Source organism: Polypterus senegalus, chromosome 1 (genome assembly GCF_016835505.1).
Source record: "Polypterus senegalus isolate Bchr_013 chromosome 1, ASM1683550v1, whole genome shotgun sequence".
Lineage (NCBI taxonomy): Eukaryota > Metazoa > Chordata > Cladistia > Polypteriformes > Polypteridae > Polypterus > Polypterus senegalus.
Window position 1 is genome coordinate 180,887,182 of NC_053154.1, and position 25,163 is coordinate 180,912,344.

Here is a 25,163-nt window from a genome sequence, read left to right on the forward strand (position 1 = left end):
TAAAAATTATGATGAATATGTAAATTGCAGGTCACATAAAAATACTTTACTAATGCATTTCAGCCTTCCCATAATGTCGATGTTATGATAAAATGAAAGTGTTTTTGATTCACTATTACACCATTACCAACATTTAACTCTAGTTGCCTTTACACAAATCTGACTTCAGTGTTCCCTTTTAATTTTCTGAAATTATCAGCTTTACTCTTGGCACTTACTTTTTTTATCTAGTTGGCCTGAATTTTCTTTTTTCTCAATTTACTATTCAAATGCTTCTATTAATTATCTTGCTGTGAAATTTTAAGAGGTAATTAATTTTTGTATTCTTGTATACAGAAAACATTACCATTTAAATTTATCAGGATAATGGGATGGTGTACGCAGACAAAGTTCAACTACTATTGAAAGTGTCACTATGTTATGTGTTTAGAAGTAAAGGTAGGAAGTTTTCTAATTAAGTATCAGAAGATGAAACATAGTGAGAAGTTAAGCAAAATGACACCTTTTATTGGGTAACTACAAAGATTACAATATGCAAGTTTTCGGGGCAACTCAGGCCCCTTTTTCAGGCAAGATGTAGAAACATAAATCTAACCGAGCAAAAGTTTGTAACCAAAAACCAGTTCTGTCTTTTACCAAAGCCTAATTAGAAACCAGAAAGTGTAGTTGAGACAACTAAAGCAAGAAGTATTTTTGTCCAATATGAGATAATCAAAAAGTGAAAGACTATTGTTCTTTATACCCTTTATTCAGTGACATCACGGGTTGTGACCTCCAGTTGTCCTGCACAGCAATATGGCTAGACTTGCATTCACGTGCTATTGGAGCTCCAATTTGTGATGTTTCACTTTCCTACTTCTGTGTATTCACACAAATTTCTGGCAGGATTATTCAGAGAAACTTAATTTGTTACTTGGACATTAAAATAAACAAACGTCTTTACACATGTTTCAAATCCGCTTTTAAAGAGCAGAATTAAATTCAGTACATTTCAAAACTATTACAAAAAAAAATGAAATTCCAAAAAAGGTGCATGATAAAGAAGAAAAAAAGTAAAAGTAACAGACTGTGTATGAAATATTTTCTTTCTTTTCTGATTTCTGCATGTTATTGCTTTCATTATTTGTCATTGTTTGTGTATCCTTTTTGTTATATATACATACATTCTTGTTTTTGTTTTCATTATTACATTGTAAGAAAATATGTCAGCAGTAATGCTGTTTAGATTAATGATATACAAATGCCATTATTTACTATAAACACAGTTTAATGATCTTTCAGTTAGAGGCAAATGTGAAATTATACAGTGGTTTGTATAAAGAGATAAAAATAACCTAACTGGAGCATACTACAGGTATATCAAGGATGAAAATTAGTAGGAAGCAGTTATTTATATGTGTCCTTGTTTATGTAATGAGCACACAATATCACACACTTAATGACAGAAGAATAAGGAATACATGAGGCACACTGACTTTTTGTTTTCTTTCAATTAAAACTATATTTTACACTATGTACTTTAGCCGTCAAAGACAGTTAATAGGATAAACTTGGATATTTCATGTCTCTTGCCCTATGTGTACCTTCAGCACCTTTTCTTGGTAACCTTGTGCGTCTGAATCTCTCTTGAGCTTTATAATTATAAATTAATTTGAAATAAATTAAAAAAAAAACAAACTATCAACCAGTATTACCATGTCCACTCTCTGCATAGTGCTTCTAACTTTTGTCATAGATTTTAATTTTTTAAACTTTTGTTCTAGTATATATTCACCTAGAACTTACTCTTTTTATTTGGTGAACGTTTTGTAATGGGCAGACTGATAAACTTAATCAGAAAACAATTACTTTTTTGTCTTATAATCCTTTACTTACTGGGCTGTCTCACAGTACATTGGTAATTCTATTAATGCAAATGCCTAGCTTCAAGATGTTTACCTCAGCAGTTCTAGTTGCCTCAGAAGACTCTCCTTTTCCTTTTGCATATTCTTTGAAACATTCAAAACATCCCTGTGAATGACAAATATGTAGATGTTAAGTACAAATCAAACCAGAAAATCTGAAGAATAACATTTATTAGAGCAATAACCCATTTATACCTCTCCATCTCTAATATAAAGCTATCTAGACTAGTATCAGGGGAGAAAAGATTGGACCTCATTCACAAAATGATCATGCAGAGGAGTATATATCTGAGATTATAAGGACTGAAAAGCAACATTAAAATAGAATTCATCACAGAGATTTGAAAACTTTCTTGGCATAATAAATCTAACTTGATCACATGCACCAACCAAAACCACAATTTTGTATAATTAATATAAATACATTTCCTGAAGGCAATGTTCTCTATATTGTGTAACAAAATGTGCTATATAGGCACCTGACCCGACACAGACTCACACTGGAGGCACGTATAAAAATAAACAGACTTTTATTTTTCTTCACCTGTGGGCATGTCTTCCCCGTGACCCCACAGGCACAACATAGTCCCAACAGACACAAAGTAAATCACCACAACACTCTTGTTCGGCACCATCACTCTTTCCTTCCGACTCTGGCCATTGAGTGGTGGTTGCTGGGCCCTTTTATTGTCCACCCGGAAGTACTCCAGGTGGTTAATCGCCGAGCTCCGGCTGCACTTTTGGTTGTGGCGAATAAGCTGCCCATACGGACTCAAGAGTCCCAGCTGCAGCACCCCCTGGCGGTGCCTGCAGGACCCACAAGGGCTGCACCCAACTCCAATTTCCATGGAGCCCTGCGGGAAACTGAGGCATCGCTCCAACCCAGAGGGACGGCCATCTAGCGTCCAGGGAAGGTACTGCACCATCCAGGTCTGCTCCCCCTGAATCTAGAGCGAAGTGGTGTCCCGGCCGGGCATGTACACCAGCCGTCTGCCACAATTGGTTAATAATATTTAATACATTTTACACATTTTTTTCATAATGTACTTTACTAGGCTTTGAATTATTTTCTGTTGCTAGAAATTTTAATGCCATTTTTCTGTTTAGGGCTTTTATTAAATTTATCCAAAACTTGCATTAACAGTGTCAATTCTGATTCCTCTCTTTCTTATTATAACCACATAAAATCTCATTAAGAAGCTTCTTTCTTCCACCTCCATAACATATCCTCTATTCACTTATCCCTCTCCTTTTCTAATGCTGAGAACCTTCTCCATGTTTTTATTACATCCTGCATTGATTAATACTGGAAAGTGTTACTTCAAATATTATATCACAGATTCAGTTGATTAAAAATTCTGCTGCAAGAATCCTTACATAGACCTGTAAAAGCAGGCACACAACTTCCATCATGCTTCACCTTCACTGGCTCCCTGTGTCTTATAGGAGTGAATAGAAATTTCTGTTACTAACCTATAAAGCTTTAAATGGCACTGGCCAGGACTAGATCAGTAACCCTCTCCATCACCATGTCTCTGTCCACACACTAAAGTCCACTGATTCTTGCAATCTCATTGTGTCTCAAATTAACCTGTGCTCTATGGGTAAAAGAGCCTTCAGCTTTAGAGCATCCAGAAATAGAACAGCCTCCGTGAATTAATGAGATCAGCATTTTCAGTCCATTCTTTTAAAAGAACAACCTCAAATTAATTTGTTCAGGATGGAATTTAACTTACCCTGACAATCTGACCCTTTCTCTCATAATGATTTGCCTTTGTATTACAAATTGCTACTTGTTCAGGATTTTCTTGTAGCATTTGTATATCTGTATTTTCTATTCTATGTCAGCAGCCATATCACCCTGTAGCCCTAGACTGGTTGCCCACGGAAGCTAAGCAGGGTTGAGCCTGGTCAGTACCTGAATGGGAGACCTTCTGGGAAAAACTAGGTTGCTGCTGGAAGAGGTGTCAGTGAGGCCAGCAGGGGGTGCTCACCCTGTGGTCTGTGTGGGTCCTAATGCCCCAGTATAGTGATGGGGACGCTATACTGTAAAAAGCACCGTCTTTCGGATGAGACGTTAAACCGAGGTCCTGACTCTCTGTGGTCATTAAAAATCCCAGGATGTCTTTCGGAAAGAGTAGGGTGTTTCCCCGGCATCCTGGCCAGATTTGCCCATTGGCCTCTGACCGTCATGGCCTCCTAATCATCCCCATACACTGATTGGCTTCATCACTCTGTCTCCTCTCCACCAGTAAGCTGGTGTGTGGTGGGCGTTCTGGCGCACTATGGCTGCCGTCGCATCATCCAGGTGGATGCTGCACACTGGTGGTGGTTGAGGAGATCCCCCCCTTGTATGTAAAGCGCTTTGAGTGCCTTGAAAAGCGCTATATAAATGTAATAAATTATTATTATTATTATTCTGGTTTACCCTCTAGTATTCTAATTGAAAGCTTTTTGTTTCTCATATTTATTTTCATTTACTGTTTTCTGCTGATATTGTTTTGTATCCAATACTGTGTATTTGATATTTTTTTCTGTTTTTTCCCCTTTTGTTCATTTTGAATTTCTGTGAAGCACCATAAGCATGGAAAAGGTGCTACATAATTATTGTGTATTATTATTATTATTTTAATACAAAATTGCACATTACCTAGCACAGGTTTATTTAATGTGAATCTTAAAAGCCAAGCTAAACCTAAAATAAATATAAATCATGTTTGTTAGTTATTGTGGAAATACATGTACTTAAATATGAATAATTATTGCAGAATTTATTACAATCATTAATCAAGTACACTAAAAGAAGCATTTATTGCCTGTAAAGTTTGGATAATAATGTATTATACTGTACCTAAGAGGAACTGTGCTATTACAATACAAATTAAAAATTAATCTTTGGATAAATGTATTTACATTGCAGAACTTAAACCAAAAATTCAAATTTTCTTAATTTTATATGAGTCTTTTTACAGAAAATGTAGCATTAACCTGTTTAATGAAATGAAACAACACAGAAGCTGGTTTACTGCATTTTCTGCTGCTATGGGTGATTAGAGTATGCACTTACATTCTCAGTAGAAGGTGCCACATTACCATTGAGCGGAGCTTAAAGGACTTGATGTTATAATACCATCTGGTAATCAGCACTTTCTTTTTTTTGTCCTGAGTGAAGTAGGAGGGGTCATCAAGTAAACACCCTCCTTGATGTTTTCTTGATGGGCTCATGAGAACTCCAACGCAAACCCTTCTGCTTTTACCTTTCCCATTGGTAGAAAGTCTGCCTGGGACCCAGATTGGATTCTTTTCGTTCAGCCTATGTCAGTTACAGTTATGTTTGGCTTCCTCAAATAAGAATTTGATGGCTTGTCTTATGGCCGGTCCTTGGTCTCCCAAAACTTTTTTAACAGTCTACTGGCAGTTGTGGTGACAAATCATTGGCGGCCAACCTCTACTGGGACCTCTTTCATCCTACAGCCTGGAAGTACTGTTTCTACTGGAAGATCTGAATATTTCAGACTCTTGCACTTGTGTGCTATTTACCAACTGATTCCATCAAGAGCATGGTTATTTTAAGAATGTACAGGTACATTTTCCAGCTTGACCATAGGATCCGATCTAGCCTGAGACTGGTTGGGATAGTTGTGGTAATGTGCCTTACCAGTAATTAAATAAAATTAGTTAAGTGTTCTCTGTATGGTGTTGAGAGAGGCATTTGTTTGGGAAAAAAAGGTTCAAAAAAGCATAAAGAAAGGAACCTTGCCTTTTTCCTTTTTTATACAATGCAGACAGACGTCTTCACTGACCAATTAGCGCCTTTTGGGGAGTGTCGTGGTGGGTCTTGTATAGACTGGAGAGTCAGCCTTGCCATTGACTGGCCGGGCATTGTCGGTCCTCCACTCCTGCATGTGTCTCCCGCGACCTCATAACACTAAAGGAGTAAAACAAAGTGTGAAGCGTCGTAGTATTTGTTTACCGCGGTTTAGAAAAGGAATTCCGTGTTTGTAGTTGTCTGAGCTGCAGCTCAGGGAAGGAGGCAAAAATTTTAAATTGCTTACTTTCACTTTTAGGAAGAAGCACGGTCCACGTCTCAAAAGCTGGCACAACTATGCGCGCGCATGCCGACTGCTCGAATGTTTATAGTACATTAAACCCTCGTTTATCGCAGTTAATCTGTTCCAGACTCTACCGCGATAAATGAATTTCCGCAAAGTAGGATTCTTTATTTATAAATCTAATATTTTCGCAGTTAGAGCAAAGAAAACCTGTTTATGACCTTCTAAATACGTTTTTTAACATTATTAGAGCCCTCTAGACATGAAATAACACTCTTTAGTCAAAAGTTTAAACTGTGCTCCATGACAAGACAGAGATGGCAGTTCTTTGTCACAATTAAAAGAATGCAAACATATCTTCCTCTTTAAAGAAGTGCGCGTCAGGAGCAGAGAATGTCAGAGAGAGAGAGAGAAAAGTAAACAATCAAAAATCAAAAGGGCTGTTGGGCATTTAAGTGGAAGCACCGAGATAAAGTGGCCTGCAAGGAAGGGATTAATGTGAAGGTAGTCTTTCAGCATTTTTTAGAGGAGCGTATCATCTAAGCAAACAGCCACTGTGCAAACAGCCCCTCTGCTCACACCCCCTCTGTCAGGAGCAGAGAATGTCAGAGAGAGTGAGAAAGACAGAGAAAAGCAAACGATCAAAAATCAATATGGGCTGTTAGAGCTTTGAAGTGTGCGAAGCACCGCACGGGAAGCATATTGTATATCATTGAGGAGTTTTATTTAATATGTAATACGTGCTCTGATTGGGTAGCTTCTCAGCCATCCACCAATAGCGTCTCTTGTATGAAATCAACTGGGCAAACAAACTGAGGTAGCATGTACCATAAATTAAAAGACCCATTGTGCGCAGAAATCCGCGAACCAGCGAAAAATCTGTGATATATATTTAGATATGCTTACATTTAAAATCCGCGATGGAGTGAAGCCGTGAAAGTCGAAGCGCGATATAGCGAGGGATCACTGTAATTGTGTGGGACAGAAGACATCTCCTTTCGCAGACATGTTCACATCATCGCATGCCCACGGAGGGATGACGTATGGCAGTTTAATTGTCCACTTGCAGAGCCACAGCACCATACGTCACCGCAGTTTTAGACCCGCAGTTGTAGACCCGGAAGTGACGTTACCATTTCTAGGCAAGGTGAACGCAACAGGTCTCAGTTTTTAGCACGAGCACAGCATTTTCGAGCAGAAACAAAATATGTCAGAAAACAGCATGGTATTGTTGTTATTATTATTATTACTACTGTTATTCTTAATTATAACTATAAAACTGTACATTCTGCAAAACATTTTTCAAAACAGTGTCAAAAGTTAACGTTACATTTACGCGTATGTAATCTTTGGCTGGCGAGCTAATTGCTATATAGTATATATATATATAGTATATATATATAGTAAGATATGGCCGTCCATTCATCCCAGCCAATACCCCAAAGCCGCCAGGTGGAGCCCTCCTTGCAGCATGGAGGTCCCCAGAAGACCAGCAGGGCATCATGGACAATGTGGTTTTTATGCACAGCCCTGCTGGATGCCATGGGAGCCACAGGAGGGAGCTGCAGGGAAGACCGAAGGCTTCTTCGTGCCCTGTGACCCGGAGGTTCGTCATAGGAAGAGCGACGGACTTCCGGGTTGAAGAAAAGAACTTTTACCTGACCCGGAAGTGATTGAGAATCACATGGACTGGAGATAGGGAACACTTCCGGGACAGGGAATATAAAAGGACTGTGGGAGCTCCCAGAGGGGGAACTGAGTTGGGAGGTAGGGTGGCTAAGCGTCTGGGAGTTAGGAGGATTGTTATTGGTTTATTTGTGATTGTTTATTGAGTATTGTGGAGAGGAGCGTGCTTTGTGCACATTATTATTATAATAAATATCATTATTGGGCTTTTACCTGGTGTCTGACGTGGTGTCTGAGGGTGCAAGGGTGCGAGCATACCCTTAATCTGTCACAATATATATACACACACAAACACACACACACACACCTATATATATATATATATATATATATATATATATATATATATATTTTACTGCTCAAAAAATTAAAGGAACACTTTTTAATCAGAGTATAGCATCAAGTCAATGAAACTTTTGGGATATTGATTTGGTCAGTTAAGTAGCACAGGGGGTTGTTAATCAGTTTCAGCTGCTGTGGTGTTAATGAAATTAACAACAGGTGCACTAGAGGGGCAACAATGAGATGACCCCCAAAACAGGAATGGTTTAACAGGTGGAAGCCACTGACTTTTTCCCTCCTCATCTTTTCTGACTGTTTTTTTCACTAGTTTTGCATTTCACTATGGTCAGTGTAACTACTGGTAGCATGAGGCGAAACCTGGACCCTACAGAGGTTTCACAGGAAATCCAACTTCTCCAGGATGGCACATCAATGTGTGTCATTACCAGAAGGTTTGCAGTGTCTCCCAGCACTGTCTCAAGGGCATGGAGGAGATTCCAGGAGACAGGCAGTTAGTCTAGGAGAGCTGGACAGGACCATAGAAGGTCCTTAACCCATCAGCAGAACTGGTTTCTGCTCCTTTGGACAAAGACAAACAGGATGAGCATTTCCAGAGCTCTACAAAATGACCTCCAGCAGGCCATTGGTGTGAATGTCTCTGACCAAACAATCAGAAACAGACTTCTTGAGGGTGGCCTGAGGGCCCAACGTCCTCTAGTGGGCCCTGTGCTCACAACCCAGCGCAGTGGAGCTCGATCGGCATTTACCATAGAATACCAGAATTGTCAGGTCCACCAATGGCACCCTGTGTTTTTCACAGATGAGAGCAGGTTCACGTTGAAGGGTCTGCAGAAGCCATGGAGAATATTATGCTGTCTGTAACATCATTCGGCATGACCAGTTTGCTGGGGGGTCAGTGATGGTCTGGGGAGGCATATCCATGGAGGGACGCACAGACTTCTACAAGCTAGACAAAGACACCTTGACTGCCATTAGGTATCAGGATGAAATCCTTGGACCCATTGTCAGACCCTACGCTGGTGCAGTAGGTCCTGGTTTCCTCCTAATGCACGACAATGCCCGGCCTCATGTGGCAAGAGTATGCAGGCAGTACCTGGAGGATGAAGGAATTGAAACAATTGAATGGCCTTCACGATCCCCTGACTTAAACCCAATAGAACATCTGTGGGACATTATGCTCAGGGATGCCCTCATACAGATCTGGGAGGAAATGCCACAAGACACCATCCGTCGTCTCATTAGGAGCATGCCCCGACATTGTCAAGCATGCATACAAGCTCGTGGGGGCCACACAAGATACTGAAAAGCATTTTGAGTAGCAGAAATTAAGTTTTTGAAAAAATGGACTAGCTTGCCACATTTTCATTTCACTCTGATTTTAGGGTGTCTACACAATTGAGCCCTCTGTAGGCAGAAAACTTTTATTTCCATTAAAAGACTTGGCATCCTTTTGTTCCTAAGACATTGCCCTGTCATTATTTGTATAGATATCCAACTTCATATTGAGATCTGATGGATCTAATGTGTTTCTTTAAAGTGTTCCTTTAATTTTTGTGAGCAGTGTATACATTATATATATATATATATATATATATATATATATATATATATATATATATATATATATATATATATATATATATATATATATATATATCTATCATGTCACGCACGCGCGAGTAGGAGACTGGACGGATTTGAATGCACCTGGGAACACATTCCGCAGGGAATGGCGGGTACTAACTTTCTCCCTCTGCTTCCTCATAGGAAAAAGGACCCTCCGCCACCATTAGCCGGGTTTTGACCGCAGTACGGTACTTCCGCCCTTCCTCCGCCATCTTGTCCCGACGTCATCAATCCCATCCTCCCTCACGGTCCTTCCCAGCATCACTCCACTTCCGGCTCCTCCCTAATAAAATGGCTGCCGACGCCATGATACGGCCGCGCATATGAACAGTTTTGTTTATGTTTTGACCTTCTTTTGAATATATATTGTGGATTCTAGACAATATACGGGGCTGGAAAACCCCAAACATTTTTGTTGTCTTCTCATTGGTCTTTTACAATATACACATACAGTATATACATATACATCCACATATGCATACATATGTATATACATGTGTCTATATATATATATATATATATATATATATATATATATATATATATATATAGTAACAACTGGTAGTTGAGTATTGAAGTTCTCAGAGCTGAACTTTGCTGCGCACTTCCCCCAAGCTATCGGCTAGCGGAATGCCAGCCCATACACGCAGCTGTACCTAGCTCATTAAGCAGGCGAACACTCGTGTCCCATACACCGCACGACCCCGAGTGTCTCTGTAAATAATTGCTTAGATGGAATATCTAGCAAGACACAGCTCTGTCCTTTATAGCCTCTTTAATAGAGCAGAGAGTCAAAAACAAAGCTTAACACATTGCAAGGCCATTGCCAAGGTCATTCATAAAGACATCTTTCTCCATGATGGTAACTGTTACACTCTTATATAACTGGGCTGCAAATGAACCAAACCCACCCAAACTATCTTGACATAAACACATAACATCTCTAATACAAAAGAAATCGACTGCCTTGCTTAATTAACATAAAAAGTAAACTTTAAAGAAATACCCATAATGCACCAGGCTGTTAGCGCTGACTGCCGGGTCAATACATAGCCCAAACCCCCAAGAGGGTTAGTGTCCCCACAACCCTAATCTCCCACAACAAAATCCAACAAATGTCCTGGCCGGCGACGAACACGCTTCGGCCTTCCTGATGTTCTATCACCTGTGCCAGGTGGATGGTGGAGAGCTACTCTGGTTCTCTGGTTCCTCTTGTTCTGGGGTCAATGGGTGATATGGTGCTAACCGGTCCTTATGGAGCACCACCCGTCTGCCCCGTCCAGGCATTCGGACCCTGAAAACCACCTCTGAAATTTGGTCCAAAATCTCCACAGGTCCCTGCCAGTGATGGGTCAATTTGGGAGACAATCCCCACTTCCATTGGGGCCAAAACACCCACACTTTGTCCCCTTGTCCCAGGGTCGGCCCATGTGCCCGGGTGTCGTATGCCCGCTTTTGGCGGGCTCCAGCTTCCTCTAGGGCCTCCCTGGCCAGTTGATGGACGGTGTTCAGACGCACCTTCAACCGCCTAAAGTAGTCCAGTTCGGGCCCACCAACAATCTCAGGCTCGGGGGGTGAGCCAAACACCAAATCCACTGGCGTGCGGAGCTCTCTCCCGAACATCAGTCCCGCCGGTGTGCATTGACTTGACTCCTGTACTGCTGTTCTATACGCCCACAGGACCAAAGGCAAATGCTGGTCCCAGTCTCTCTGGTGCTGACTAGTCAGGATAGCAAGTTGGGACCAGTCCATCGCTTTGAGGATGAAGTGGGGTGGCTCTTGTCTTCTTCACCCCCAGCCGCTGGCACACCTCCCTGAACAACCGACTCTCAAAATTACGCCCTTGGTCACTATAAAGTTCGTCTGGCACTCCGAATCGGGTGAACATCTCATCCACTAGCCGCTGGGCTGCTGTGGAGGCACTCTGGTCAGGAACTGCATATGCTTCTGGTCATTTCGTAAAATAATCCATAGCGACCAAGACAAAGCGGTTTCCGGCTTCGGTGACAGGAAAAGGACCCAGGACATCCACCCCAATCCTCTCCATGGGTGCCCCGACTAGGTACTGCTGCAATGGCGTGTGAGAGCGTTGTCCGGGTCCTTTCTGTGCGGTACAGACATCACAACAGTGAACATGCAGCTCTGCATCTTGCCGACACCCTGGCCAATAGAACTGCTGCCGCAGCCGTCGCATTGTCTTAGCATTCCCAAAGAGGCCGGATCCAGCTTCTCCATGAACCCAACGGAGGACCTCTGACCGCAGAGCATGGGGAACCAGAAGTTGCAGACGGTCAATTCCCCCCCTTGGTGCTTGCCACCGTCTGTAGACCACGCCATCGTGCAACTCCAGGTTGCCCCACTGGGAGTGAAGTGACTTGATCTCAGGCCCCTGGGAGGACATGGTTTGCCAGTCTGGACGTGCTTGGGTCTCCAGCCAGCCCTTTACCTTCACCAACACTTGGTCGTTTGCCTGCAGTTGCCTCAGCTGGTCAGTGGTGAACGGCTCCCCTCCCCCATCAGTGTCACCTAGCCCTGCTGATGTGGATGATGGCCCCAGACCTCTTTCTTCCTGACGACTGCAATACCGACACTCGTCGGTGAGGCATGGACGCCTGGAGAAGGCATCAGCATCGGCATGCTGCCGCCCTGGTCGGTGCTGTACCTCAAAATCGTATTCTTGGAGGATCTCCATCCACCTTGCCACCTGGCCCTCTGGTTGCCGGAAATTTAACATCCAAGTAAGGCTAGCATGGTCAGTCCGAAGTGTGAACCTAGTACCCAAGAGGTAGGGCCTAAAGTGCCGTACTGCCAGGATCACTGCTAACAACTCCCGCCGGGTGACGCAGTAGTTTCTTTCTGGTCGACTGAGGCTGCAGCTATAGTAGGCCACCACTCTCTCTCCGGTCTCCCCCCTCTGGGAGGGTACGGCCCCAACACCCACATTGGTAGCGTCAGTGTCCACAAGGAAAGGTTGGTTGGGGTCAGGGTAAGCCAGGACAGGTGCGCAGATGAGGGCGGCTTTTAGTTGCTGAAAGGCTGCTGCGCAGTCCTCAGACCACCCAAACCGCTGGCCCTTATTTGTCAGCTGGTGCAAGGGGCTGGCAATGGTTGCAAAGTCTCTGACAAACCTTCTGTAGTACGAGGCTAAGCCCAGAAAGCTCCGCAGCTCAGTGATGTTGGCTGGTGGGGGCCAGTTGCTCACGGCAGCCACCTTCGCTGGGTCGGTAGCCACCCCACTCTCGCTAACCACGTGTCCCAGAAACTGGGTCTGTCGGTTGAGTAGGTTACACTTGGCGGGGTTCAGCTGCAACCCGGCGCTACGGATGGCTGTCGGGACCTCCCATAAATTGTGAACAGCCTGGTCAAAGTCTCTGGCATGGACCAACAGATCATCCAAGTAGACTACACAGCGAGTTCGGGGAATGTCTTTAAGGACCTGCTCCATCAGTCTTTCGAAGGTGGCCGGAGCGTTACAAAGTCCAAAAGGCATCACCTTAAACTGCCACAGCCCTTGTGCGATTGTGAATGCAGTTTTGGGCCGGTCCTCTGATGCCAGTACTACTTGCCAATACCCACTGCGCAAGTCCAAGGTGCTGAACCAACAGGATCCAGCCACATAATCCAATGCATCATCGATGCGTGGCAATGGGTATGAATCCTTGCGAGTGACTGCATTTAGTCTGCGGAAATCCACACAGGGGTGCCACCCCCCCCTTTTTCTTCCGCACCATGACCATAGGTGCAGCCCAGGGGCTGTCCGAAGGCTCAATAATGCCGTTAGCTGCCATATCACGAATCATTTCTTCAGCAGCTTGACGCTTCGCAAGAGGCAATCTGTGGGGGCGCAAATGAATGGGGGCGCTGTGGCCAGTGTCAATGTGATGTTTCACTAGAGCTGTCCTGGTACAGTCCTCCTCTTGGGCTGTAAAAATGTCCACAAAGTCTTTCAATAGGCGTTGTAGTTGCTCCTGCTGTGGCGCGCTCAGATGCTCACCACTTCGACGGCCCAATTCCTCCACAGCGGCAACCGTCTCAGATGATGGGGGGTCGTGTGGTGAAAGCAGTTGAGATGCGCTGGTCTGAGCTGCAATACTCTCCTGGGGGTCCTCTTGAGTCCCTGTAGCTCCCGAGCAGCGGTCGGGAGCCGGTGAGCAGGGGTGTCCAGGTGAATTCAGGTTAGCAGCCCTTCCAGGATGGTTCCAGCCCGACCGGAGCGGCACAGTCTCATTACCGAGGCAGAGGACGGCCCTTGACACATCAACACATGCTCCCCAGTGGGCCAACAAGTCCAACCCAATAATGCACTCATCTCTGATGTCAGCGAGCCAGAACTCGTGGCTGATCTGGCTCATCCCCACCACCACAGACAACAGTTTCTTTCCGGGCATTACTGTCCTTTCACCTGTAACAGTGCGCAGTTCGGTATTGGTGGGGGTCCAGTCCTCTGGAAGAGGACCAGCTGTTTCGGGCAACACTCCTCTTTGTAGCAAACAAATAGTGGACCCCGTATCCACTAGGGCACTGCATGGCCGCCCGTCAATAATGCAGTCTAAGTACAGTCCACTGGAAAACCCACAGCGCCCCACTGTAGGGCAGTCACTGTGGAGGGGTGTTGAAAAACGGAGCGAGGGTCCCCTCACGGCCTCACTCCGAGGTCGTTTCCCGAGGATGATGTTTGTACGAGGCAGGGGACTTGGAGCAGGGCAGTCCCTGGCAAAGTGCCCTGGTTCTCCGCATCGGAAACAGCGGTCTAGTCTTCGCCTCCGTCGGGGGGATGATGTTGGTTGGGCGCGACTGGCCTCCACTTCCTCAGGCTGGTCCCCTTCCACCCCTCGTTCAACTGCTCTCGTCAGCCGGTGCGGGCGTGGCGATCGACCCGTCGCTGACTCAGCCTGTAGCACCTCCTCAGCCCGCTCAGCCTCCCGCAGTGCCTCACTCAGATCTTGGGGTGACAACAGACGGACATGCTGGTGGAGACGCTCTGGTGTAAGGCCCCGCAGGAAAGCATGGGTAGGGTAGCCTTTCCGTGCATAGACCCTGATGTCAGCTGCGAATGCTCCCACACTCTCACCTTCACGCCGGCGTCGGTTAGTCAGCTCCTCTCTGCTGTGCTCCGCTGAGGTTCTCTGTCCAAAGCGACGGTTGAGAGCAGCGGTGAGGGCCTGGAGATCACGACGCTCCTCAGGTGACAGATCAATGAGTACCTGAAGTGCGGGACCCTCCAAGGCAAGGGCCAAGTGTGTCGCGGCTTCCTCACAGCTCCATCCATCGTGGAGGGCAGCCAGATCTACCTGTGCAAGATATGGCTCCAGAGGCGTCAACCCGCTGTATCTCGGTAGCTTGGCAGGTGACCGTGTGAGGAGGCCCGGCCGACTGGTGACTTGGGGTGTTGTTGCAGCAGCTGAAGGTTCATTCTGGCCGTGCCTAGAAGAGCGTAACACTGTCCGGGGAACACTGGCACCATCACGCCAGTGTGACACCTCTCTCCGCATTGTTCCACTTGTCAGGCGCTCTAGTATAACGCTGTTCTCTCGGATGGCACGCTCTAATTCGACAATACTCTGCTCCATAACGGCGTCTTCTAAACAGCCTGAAATCCCAATTCTGACAACACTGTAACAACTGGTAGTTGAGTATTGAATTTCTCGGAGCTGAACTTTGCTGCACACTTCCCCCAAGCTATCGGCTAGCGGAATGCCAGCGCCATACACGCAGCTGTACCTAGCTCATTAAGCAGGAGAACACTCGTGTCCCATACACCGCACGACCCAGAGTGTCTCTGTAAATAATTACATAGATGGAATATCTAGCAAGACACAGCTCTGTCCTTTATAACCTTTTTAATAGAGCAGAGAGTCAAAAACAAAGCTTAACACATTGCAAGGCCATTGCCAAGGTCATTCATAAAGACATCTTTCTCCATGATGGTAACTGTTACACTCTTATATAACTGGGCTGCAAATGAACCAAACCCACCCAAACTAACTTGACATAAACACATAACATCTCTAATACTGTACAAAAGAAATCGACTGCCTTGCTTAATTAACATAAAAAGTAAACTTTAAAGAAATACGCATAATGCACCAGGCTGTTAGCGCTGACTGCCGGGTCATTACAATATATATATATAAATATATATATATATATATACACACACACACACACACACACACACACACACACACACACACATATATATACATATATATGCATATACATATCTACATACAAACAGTGTGATCATTGAACATTCTGTAATTAGATGTAATTAAAATTACTAACGGTCACAGAAGTCCAATGAGCACCAGTAAGAGCCACAAAGTCCGCTTTCTGTAATGCATCTAAATTTGCTTGCTTTTCAGTGTCATAAAGCTGTTGAATTTTACTTGAAATAGCCTTCGGCACGGCATTTGGAAAGTTGGATAACCTGACGCTAACTGTTGCGCATTTTCCAACCCCCTATCTTCCACCACTGTTAGTGGTCTACAGTCCAAAGCAATCCATTTTGCGAGAGAATTTGTAAGTTTGACCGATGTTGACTTACGAATTTTGGTCCTGAAGCCAGTCATTTCATCAGGTTTGGGCTGCCGACACCTTTTGTTGGTACTCGAACTCGTACTGCTAGTGCTAACATCATACATAGTTTCTGTGCTCGCTGTAACATGTTTTTCATTTAGATGGCACCATAAGTTTGAAGTGCGTTGGTGGTATGCAAACTCCTTTTTGCACAGTTTGCACAAAACCACGCTTTTATCAAGGCTTCCGTCGGGTAGTCTATCGAAATGAAATTTGCCTCCAATCAGTCCTAGCAACACGCTTTCTTCAGACTCTTCCATTTTTGTAGCTCTGATGTGTGCATCAATGTAATCGATTTACCAGGAAATCATGCATTGACAAAAGTTCCCCTTTGCTTGGAATGCAAAGTGTGATTAAATGCGTTATTTTTTTTAACGTGTTATGAAGCACATGCATCGAAGCTTCTGAGCTGTGCTTGTGCTAAGAAAAGGAAACATTTTAAAAATAACGTAACACGATTGTCAATGTAACCTTTTCTAGGGTCTGTCCCTGAGACTTATTAATTGTCATCGCGAAGCAGAGCCTCACTGGAAATTGGAGGCATTTGAATTGAAATGGGAGATCAAAAGGTGTAACAGGGATGCGAGGAATACAAACTCTCTCCCCTGTGCAACCGCCAGTAAAAATAGTTGCCTCAATTAGGTTCTTTTGCAGACACGTGACCTGAAGTCTCATGCCATTACAAAGTCTCAGTGGCTGTAAAGTTTCCAGTAATATTATTGGTGTCCCAACCCTCAAAATTAGATTATGCTCAGTAGTGCCTGGAGGATTCAGAGTGTGGAGAAGCCCTAGAGACAGCGTGTGTATTAACTTATGGATTTTTATGGATATGAGTGTTTGGTGGCAGCGTCACAAAGTTGCTTCTGCAAGACCGCGTTAGCTGCGGAGCTCATCTCAGAGCGAAATGAAGTGAATGGGAGGGGAGATGCTGACGTAACTTCCCACCCGCCTTAACTGTCAATCCCCCCCACAAACACAGTCTCTCGAAATTTGCATAAGCACAGTCCTTCACCAGCAATTTTAACTTAGAAAGTGATCAAAACTCTCGTTTATAACCTGTGTCCTCTCATTAAACTTATATCCTGCGAATATCGTGCTAGTCGTGGCATGATAAACGCCAGCGGCAGCCTGTCTATGAACTTAATTTAAGGAGCGTGTCTACAAACTTGATTTAAACTTACGGTTTACACCGTGCTTTGTTTCCGCAGTAGCTGTACTTATGTATATGCTTGTATGCGTCACTCGCTTGATATTGTTTTTTTGCCTTCTCAATTGTGTAAAGCATCTTTTCTTCAGCGCTCTTTGGAGATCTGCCTTGTTCTCTACGTACTGTAGTCACAGTCACTTCACGTGATTACGTGGGAGGCGTGATGATGCGAGACACAACTCCGCCTCCCACGGCCATCGAGCTGCAGTCTATTACAGTATATGGGTAACAAAATAGGTTCCAGTTATGACCATTACGCGTAGAATTTCGAAATGAAACCTGCCCAACTTTTGTAAGTAAGCTGTAAGGAATGAGCCTGCCAAATTTCAGCCTTCTACCTACACGGGAACTTGGAGTGATGAGTGAATCAGTGAGTGAGTGAGTGAGTGAGTGAGTCAGTCAGTCAGTCAGTCAGTGAGGGCTTTGCCTTTTATTAGTATAGATTATGTTTTCTTATTTAGCCAGTGAAGTAGTGTCAAATGATGTTGCTTTTAAGAAAACTGAGAAATTAAAAAAAATTAAAATCCTTTGCCCAAATTGAATGTTTAGAATTTGGTGCATTAGTTAACAAGTCTAAATCTTACTTCATTTTTTTTTACTACATTTGTGAAAGATCTTTTACGTTCCCTTTGGTAACCCACATTTAAGTATTATAAATTTGTTTTTTAATCTTGGATATGTACAAACCGGATTCCAAAAAAGTTGGGACACTAAACAAATTGTGAAGAAAAACTGAATGCAATGATGTGGAGATGGCAAATGTCAATATTTTATTTGTAATAGAACGTAGATGACAGATCAAACGTTTAATCCGAGTAAATGTATCATTTTAAAGGAAAAATATGTTGATTCAAAATTTCACGGTGTCAACAAATCCCAAAAAAGTTGGGACAAGTAGCAATAAGAGGCTGGAAAAAGTAAATTTGAGCATAACGAAGAGCTGGAAGACCAATTAACACTAATTAGGTCAATTGGCAACATGATTGGGTATAAAAAGAGCTTCTCAGAGTGGCAGTGTCTCTCAGAAGCCAAGATGGGTAGAGGATCACCAATTCCCACAATGTTGCGCAGAAAGATAGTGGAGCAATATCAGAAAGGTGTTACCCAGCGAAAATTGCAAAGACTTTGCATCTATCATCATCAACTGTGCATAAAATCATCCAAAGATTCAGAGAATCTGGAACAATCTCTGTGCGTAAGGGTCAAGGCCGTAAAACCATACTGGATGCCCGTGATCTCCGGGCCCTTAAACGATACTGCACCACAAACAGGAATGCTACTGTAAAGGAAATCACAGAATGGGCTCAGGAATACTTCCAGAAACCATTGTCAGTGAACACAATCCACCGTGCCATCCGCCGTTGCCAGCTGAAACTCTACAGTGCAAAGAAGAAGCCATTTCTAAGCAAGATCCACAAGCTCAGACATTTTCACTGGGCCAGGGATTATTTAAAATGGAGTGTGGCAAAATGGAAGACTGTTCTGTGGTCAGACGAGTTACGATTCGAAGTTCTTTTTGAAATCTGGGATGCCATGTCATCCGGACGAAAGAGGACAAGGACAACCCAAGTTGTTATCAACGCTCAGTTCAGAAGCCTGCATCTCTGATGGTATGGGGTTGCATGAGTGCGTGGGCATGGGCAGCTTGCATGTCTGGAAAGGCACCATCAATGCAGAAAAATATATTCAGGTTCTAGAACAACATATGCTCCCATCCAGACGTCATCTCTTTCAGGGAAGACCCTGCATTTTTCAACAAGATAATGCCAGACCACATTCTGCATCAATCACAACATCATGGCTGCGTAGGAGAAGGATCCGGATACTGAAATGGCCAGTCTGCAGTCCAGATCTTTCACCTATAGAGAACATTTGGCGCATCATAAAGAGGAAGGTGCGACAAAGAAGGCCCAAGACGATTGAACAGTTAGAGGCCTGTATTAGACAAGAATGGGAGAGCATTCCTATTTCTAAACTTGAGAAACTGGTCTCCTCGGTCCACAGACGTCTGTTGAGTGTTGTAAGAAGAAGGGGAGATGCCACACAGTGGTGAAAATGGCTTTGTCCCAACTTTTTTGGGATTTGTTGACACCATGAAATTCTGAATCAACATATTTTTCCCTTAAAATGATACATTTTCTCAGTTTAAACTTTTGTTCCGTGATTTATGTTCTATTCTGAATAAATCATTAGAAGTTGGCACCTCCACATCATTGCATTCAGTTTTTATTCACGATTTGTATAGTGTCCCAACTTTTTTGGAATCCGGTTTGTACCTGCATTATTTACACTGGCTAATAATAACCTCTTCTTAAGGTAAAAAAAAAAACCTTTACCCTGTGATCTATCAAATTTTAGGCCAATTTTCTAATCTTTCTTGTATTTCTAAAATTTAGAGAAAGCTGTAGGTAAGCGGTTCTTTATATTTTTGCAAATAAAAATAATCTCGTAACATTTTTACTCAGGTACTGCAGTATTCAATGATTTGCACTCCACTGACCATGGTTGCATTTTTAGGCCCATAGTATTACATCTACAGTAAGTGCCACATTTTATACTATAGACCATGATATTCATCTGATCAACTACATGAACCATCTCAGTTTTCTAAAATAGAAGTTTGCCTGTTAGAAAGTAGATTCCTTGAAATTTTCATTTGTTGTATTCTAACAAAACAGAAGTACTGGTCACTTCTTCGAAAGCTGCTAAAAATGTCAGTCTGAATACAACATGTCTGTTGATGGCACCCCTATCACTCACAAATACACTAATTCTAAACTTGGGTATATCTACAGTGAAAATGATGATCTTTCATTTGATACACATACTAAACATGTATCTAGAGTAGCCATCATTTTACTTAAGAAATATTGCAAAACTTAGATTAAGTTAACATTCCATGATGCTAAATAACTTAACCATGCTTTTATTACTTCTACATGGATCACCATAAGGCTTTGTGGCTGATAACAGACTTAATTTAGTTCAAAATACAGTGGCCGAAGAGCTTACAAGAGCCAGGAAATATGAACAGCATACAGTATATCACTTGTGTTTTGCTTTCTTTATATTTTCTTTCTGCATATTTTGTATTTAATATTGAATTATTAGGTACTGGTAACCTGTATCACTTTGCATAGTTAAGGATCTATATATTTGAGTTACCTTTAAATTCCTTACAACCACTCTTACAGGAAGTGGGATATCTTGTTGTCTCTAGAATAAAAAAACCTGTAGCTGGAAATAAAACAGTAGTTTGTAAAGCAGACTATTTTAGGAACAACCCTCCCATAGTGGTATGAGATTCCAACAGTCTATCACCCTTCAAATCTAGGATAAAAATATATTTGTTTAGTCAGTCCAATAAGTACAATTTACAATGAATCTACATTCCTATTTGTTATTTGTATTTTCTTTTTAAACTTGCTATATTCATTTTACTTTGTGTAAAACAAAACAGACCATTTTTTATTTTGATAATAATCTGGTACTGACACCAATATTTTTGTCTCCAGGTTTATGGCCTGGAAATAGTTAAAGCGGCTTTGTGACAATACTAATTGTAAAATGCACAAAATAATTCAAATTTGATTGCTTGATTAAAACAGTTATTTAGTATTGTGAGTGATTACTGTAGATACAGAATTTAAACTTGCTAAAGCTATCCTGCTTTTTTGTCATTTTTATAGAAACAGATAACTATTCAATTGGGAGTGTCAGTACCACTGCTGACTCAATGCAACAGATGGTGCACCTTGTTCCATTGTCCTTTTCGTAGTGGTAATGTATTTAAGCCCTCCAAATTGGGGGGGTTGGGGAAATTTAAGAGCAATTTCAAGAAGGCAGTTCTCCATGAAGGTAAGTTCATTTGAGTTTATTTTTAATGCATGTGCAGCACTGGTACATATACTTTAACTCGGTATTCTACATTATAACAATTTATACTGTTACACATTTCAGGTTTCACCATTCACAGATGTGGTTTAGACTGCAGGCCATCACAGCATTATCACTAGTTGTAATTAGTTGTAATCTTATTTTCTGCTACAATGGATACTGTTGTCTATTTTGTCAGAAACGCAGTCAACAAAATCAAAGATTTTTGTTGAAGTGCCTTGATTATTTTGTAAGTAGTACAACAGTGATAATACCCACAGTTACTAATCCTTCAAATTTTGAATAATGAAGATTAACAATATTTAAAAAAAATAAGTGTTCATAAATGTTCTCTAATTTTGACCACCAATTTGTGTGTACATTTAATATTTAAAACAAGGTTGATATTAATTACATTTTAAGTTTCCAAGCATTGCAAATATTTTTTCATTAATTCAAGTGTATATTCTAAATATTTAAGTTATTCACATGCAAAATGCAGTCACACTAATATTGATAAACAACACATGCCTACTTTAAGAAGTTGTGCTTGTACTCTGTTTACATCAAGATTTTCTTACTCTAATTATCAGCACATATTGGATATTTACATTTGTATGTGTAAGACTGTATTTGTTTTTGTTACAGTAAAATTACAAAACGAATATCTTCAGGCACATAAATACTGATTAAAAACAAGGTTAGTTTATAGGGATGTCATTGAGAGGACTACAAGTACAGTAATGGACATTCTTTTGTAACTTGCAGTAGGTGATATGATTCCATTTCAATTTCAGAATCTTCCACAGTAGTTGGTTGGGTCAGTGGATTGTGGAGTATTCATGTTGATGATGAGAAATTCAAAGAAACTTATTTTTCAGGTTGGGAATACTTTATTATTATTTTTTTTTTATTAATTTTATTGCAATCCATACAAAGCAATCAAGTTTTTTACAAAAAGAAAAATTGAGTTAAGAACAGATCAATCCCTACCCCTGAGAGAGAGAGCAAGCCAAACAGCATAAAATATAAGGCTTGTAAACATACCTAAATTAATAAATTCTCTGTGCTTCATGACCTTATTTTAAAATGTTACTGATTAGCTCCTGCCATGTTTTGAAAAAAGTCTGTACGGATCCTCTGAGTATTTGATTTTTTCCAATTTCAAATAATATAACACATCGGTTTCCCACTGACTTAAAAGAGGAGAGTTTGGGTTCTTCCAGTTTATCAGAATCAGTCTGCGTGCCAAAAGTGTAGTGAATGCAATCACAATGTTTGTCTTTCTCCACTTTAAGCCCCTCTGGAAGAACCCCAAACACAGCTGTTAATGGGTTAGGAGGGATTGTGAGTCCAAGGCTGTTTGAAAGGTAATTAAAAATTTTGGTCCAGAATAATGTTAATTTGGTGCAGGCCCAGAACATGTAACCCAGTGAGGCTGGGACTTGGTTGCAACGTTCGCAGGTTGGATCATGCACTGGGAACATTTTTGGAGAGTTTTAGTCAAGACAGATGTGCTCGATATATAATTTTGAGTTGTATAATTGTATGCTTTGCGCATATGGAGCTCGAGTGAATTCTCTGCATTGCTACTTTCCACTCCTTTTCTGATATATTAATTGAGAGATCTTTTTCCCAGTGTCCTCTTGGATCTTTGAAAGGGAAGGATTGTAAAATGATTTTATATATTGTAGAGATGGATTCTAAATCCTTGAGATTGAGCAATATTTTTTCCAGCGTGGATGAGGGTGCAAGATGAGAAAAATCTGGAAGGCTATTTTTAACAAAGTTCCTGATTTGAAGATAGTGAAAGAAATGTGTAGCTGGAATGTTAAATTTGGAATGTAATTGTTCATAGGATGCAAAGACGTTGTTTCTCTAAGCAAGTTAATTCCAAATTTTTTCCAGATATTAAAAACTGCATATGTTTGTGAAGGTTGAAAGAGGTGGGTGGTTGGGAATACTTTAGAACCACTATAAATAAATTGCAATAAGTAGAGTGTGCACTGTACTGTATGCAAATAGATTAAATATTAATTTGAAATAATTCTTTTGTATGCTCCACAGTATGCTCTGCACCTTGTCTGGGATGTGCCATTTGACTTCACAGCTGTAAGCTTTCACTTATGTCTCTGATTATTTGTTAATATCTGTTACTGGTTTTAATGTTCTTTGTTTTTTCTCTCTGCATGGCAGAGTGATTTACCCTTAATCAGGAGGTGGTGGTGCTTTATTCTATTGGAGAATTTTGCTGTTGGAAGGTATCTCTCTCTCTCTCTCTCTCTGTGGCTAACGTGTGAATATTTCTTACAGGACAAATGCGTTCACTAAAGGTGTACTGTAGAGTGTGAATGAGACCCAGAGTAGTGAGAAGATATATATCCATCCATCCATTTTCTAACCCGCTGAATCCGAATAGGGTCACGGGGGTCTGCCGGAGCCAATCCCAGCCAACACAGGGCACAAGGCAGGAACCAATCCTGGGCAGAGTGCCAACCTGCCGCAGGACACACACAAACACACACCAATCACGCAGTTAGGGGACCTGAGTTCGCTTCCCGGGTCCTCCCTGCGTGGAGTTTGCATGTTCTCCCCGTGTCTGCGTGGGTTTCCTCCGGGCACTCCGGTTTCCTCCCACAATCCAAAGACATGCAGGTTAGGTGGAGATATATATGTAATATCTAATATTATTTAAACAGGCATGTATAAATACATGTTTTGTTTAATTCTCTTTGTGGTCTTTATCTAAAGGAACCACTAATAAAAAAAGGACCTCCACACTGCAGCAGAATGGTTGCGCCAACATAGACTGTTGTTCAGAGGTGCCGTGTCTGAGCCCCATTTTCTGGAGATGGAGAAGGAGGACCAAAGCCAAGCTCTCCAGGTCATCATCGATGCAGTCGAAACTGAAGATATAGTTTTGGCAAAAGAACCCTTTTTATTCATTTTTCAGTTTAGGGATGATATAGAACTTTTCAGTCAGGAATGTCGGGATAAAATGAAACTTAAAGTAAACTGCATATTTAATGAATCAGTATAATTATTGTCTGTTGCTACATTGATTGTTACTTGTATTGTATTGTGCATTAATGCTCTGTTGATTTCAGTTTATAATACTTTGATTTTTCTGTTTTCCTTTGATGGTGGGTAGTTTTTGAAAATAAACAATTTAACTGCAAGTCTTTTTTTTTATCTGCTGCTCATTTTGAAATACTGATATTAGTTCTTCTTACTTATGTTAGTATTTTTAAAGTCCACTTAGTGTTATCTATAAAGGCTATATTTCATCACAGAACAAACACGAAAATTAGTAAAAATGTCTCCTATTGGAAATAATGTAGTGTTTTTTTGAGGGTTTCCTTGGAGGACAGAACATTATTTTGGTACAGCAGTGAAAGATTTCAGGTCATGGACATTATGAAGATGCTACTGTGCAATAGCGTAATATTGTGGTTTTATAAGTCACTGCATACATTACTGAAGTACACTCAATGATAGTGTTAGATAGCCCCACACTTCAGTCCTTCACAAATACAGTAGTTTACAAACATATTTTAATTTCTCTTTCAGAAGCATGAAAGATAATTGTGTTGAATCTCAACTTATGATTACATTTTTGCTACCTATGTACTATTGAGGGACTTTTTTTAAATCAGATCACTGTATTTTAACAAGCAATGTAAATAACCTGTTTACTCTTTACCCTCAGATCACATTCTGTGTGTTTAGCAAGCAGAACTGAATATTTTCATTTTCTACACAATACTGTAATAACTGTATGGCTCAGTAGGCTAAAATAACACAGTGAGACACACAAACACACTCACTATGCATACACAGTACAGGTACCATCATTGGTTGCTCTGTGGATTGGACTGTTGAATCAACACAATGGCTGTATATGCTGGGGTCTTTGGCACATTTCGTCCC

The 25,163-nt window shown here is 41.7% G+C and overlaps 1 protein-coding gene across 5 annotated transcripts in view; it reads right to left on the reverse strand.

Moving 5' to 3' along the window:
* cracr2b (calcium release activated channel regulator 2B) overlaps window positions 1-25,163 on the reverse strand; it is a 224,701-nt gene that overhangs the window by 12,213 nt on the left and 187,325 nt on the right. For all 5 annotated transcript variants that reach the window (XM_039763991.1, XM_039763966.1, XM_039763982.1 and 2 more), the window contains exon 9: window positions 1,939-2,010. In XM_039763991.1, the coding sequence (XP_039619925.1) occupies window positions 1,939-2,010 (72 nt within the window). The remainder of the gene's footprint in view (window positions 1-1,938; window positions 2,011-25,163) is intronic.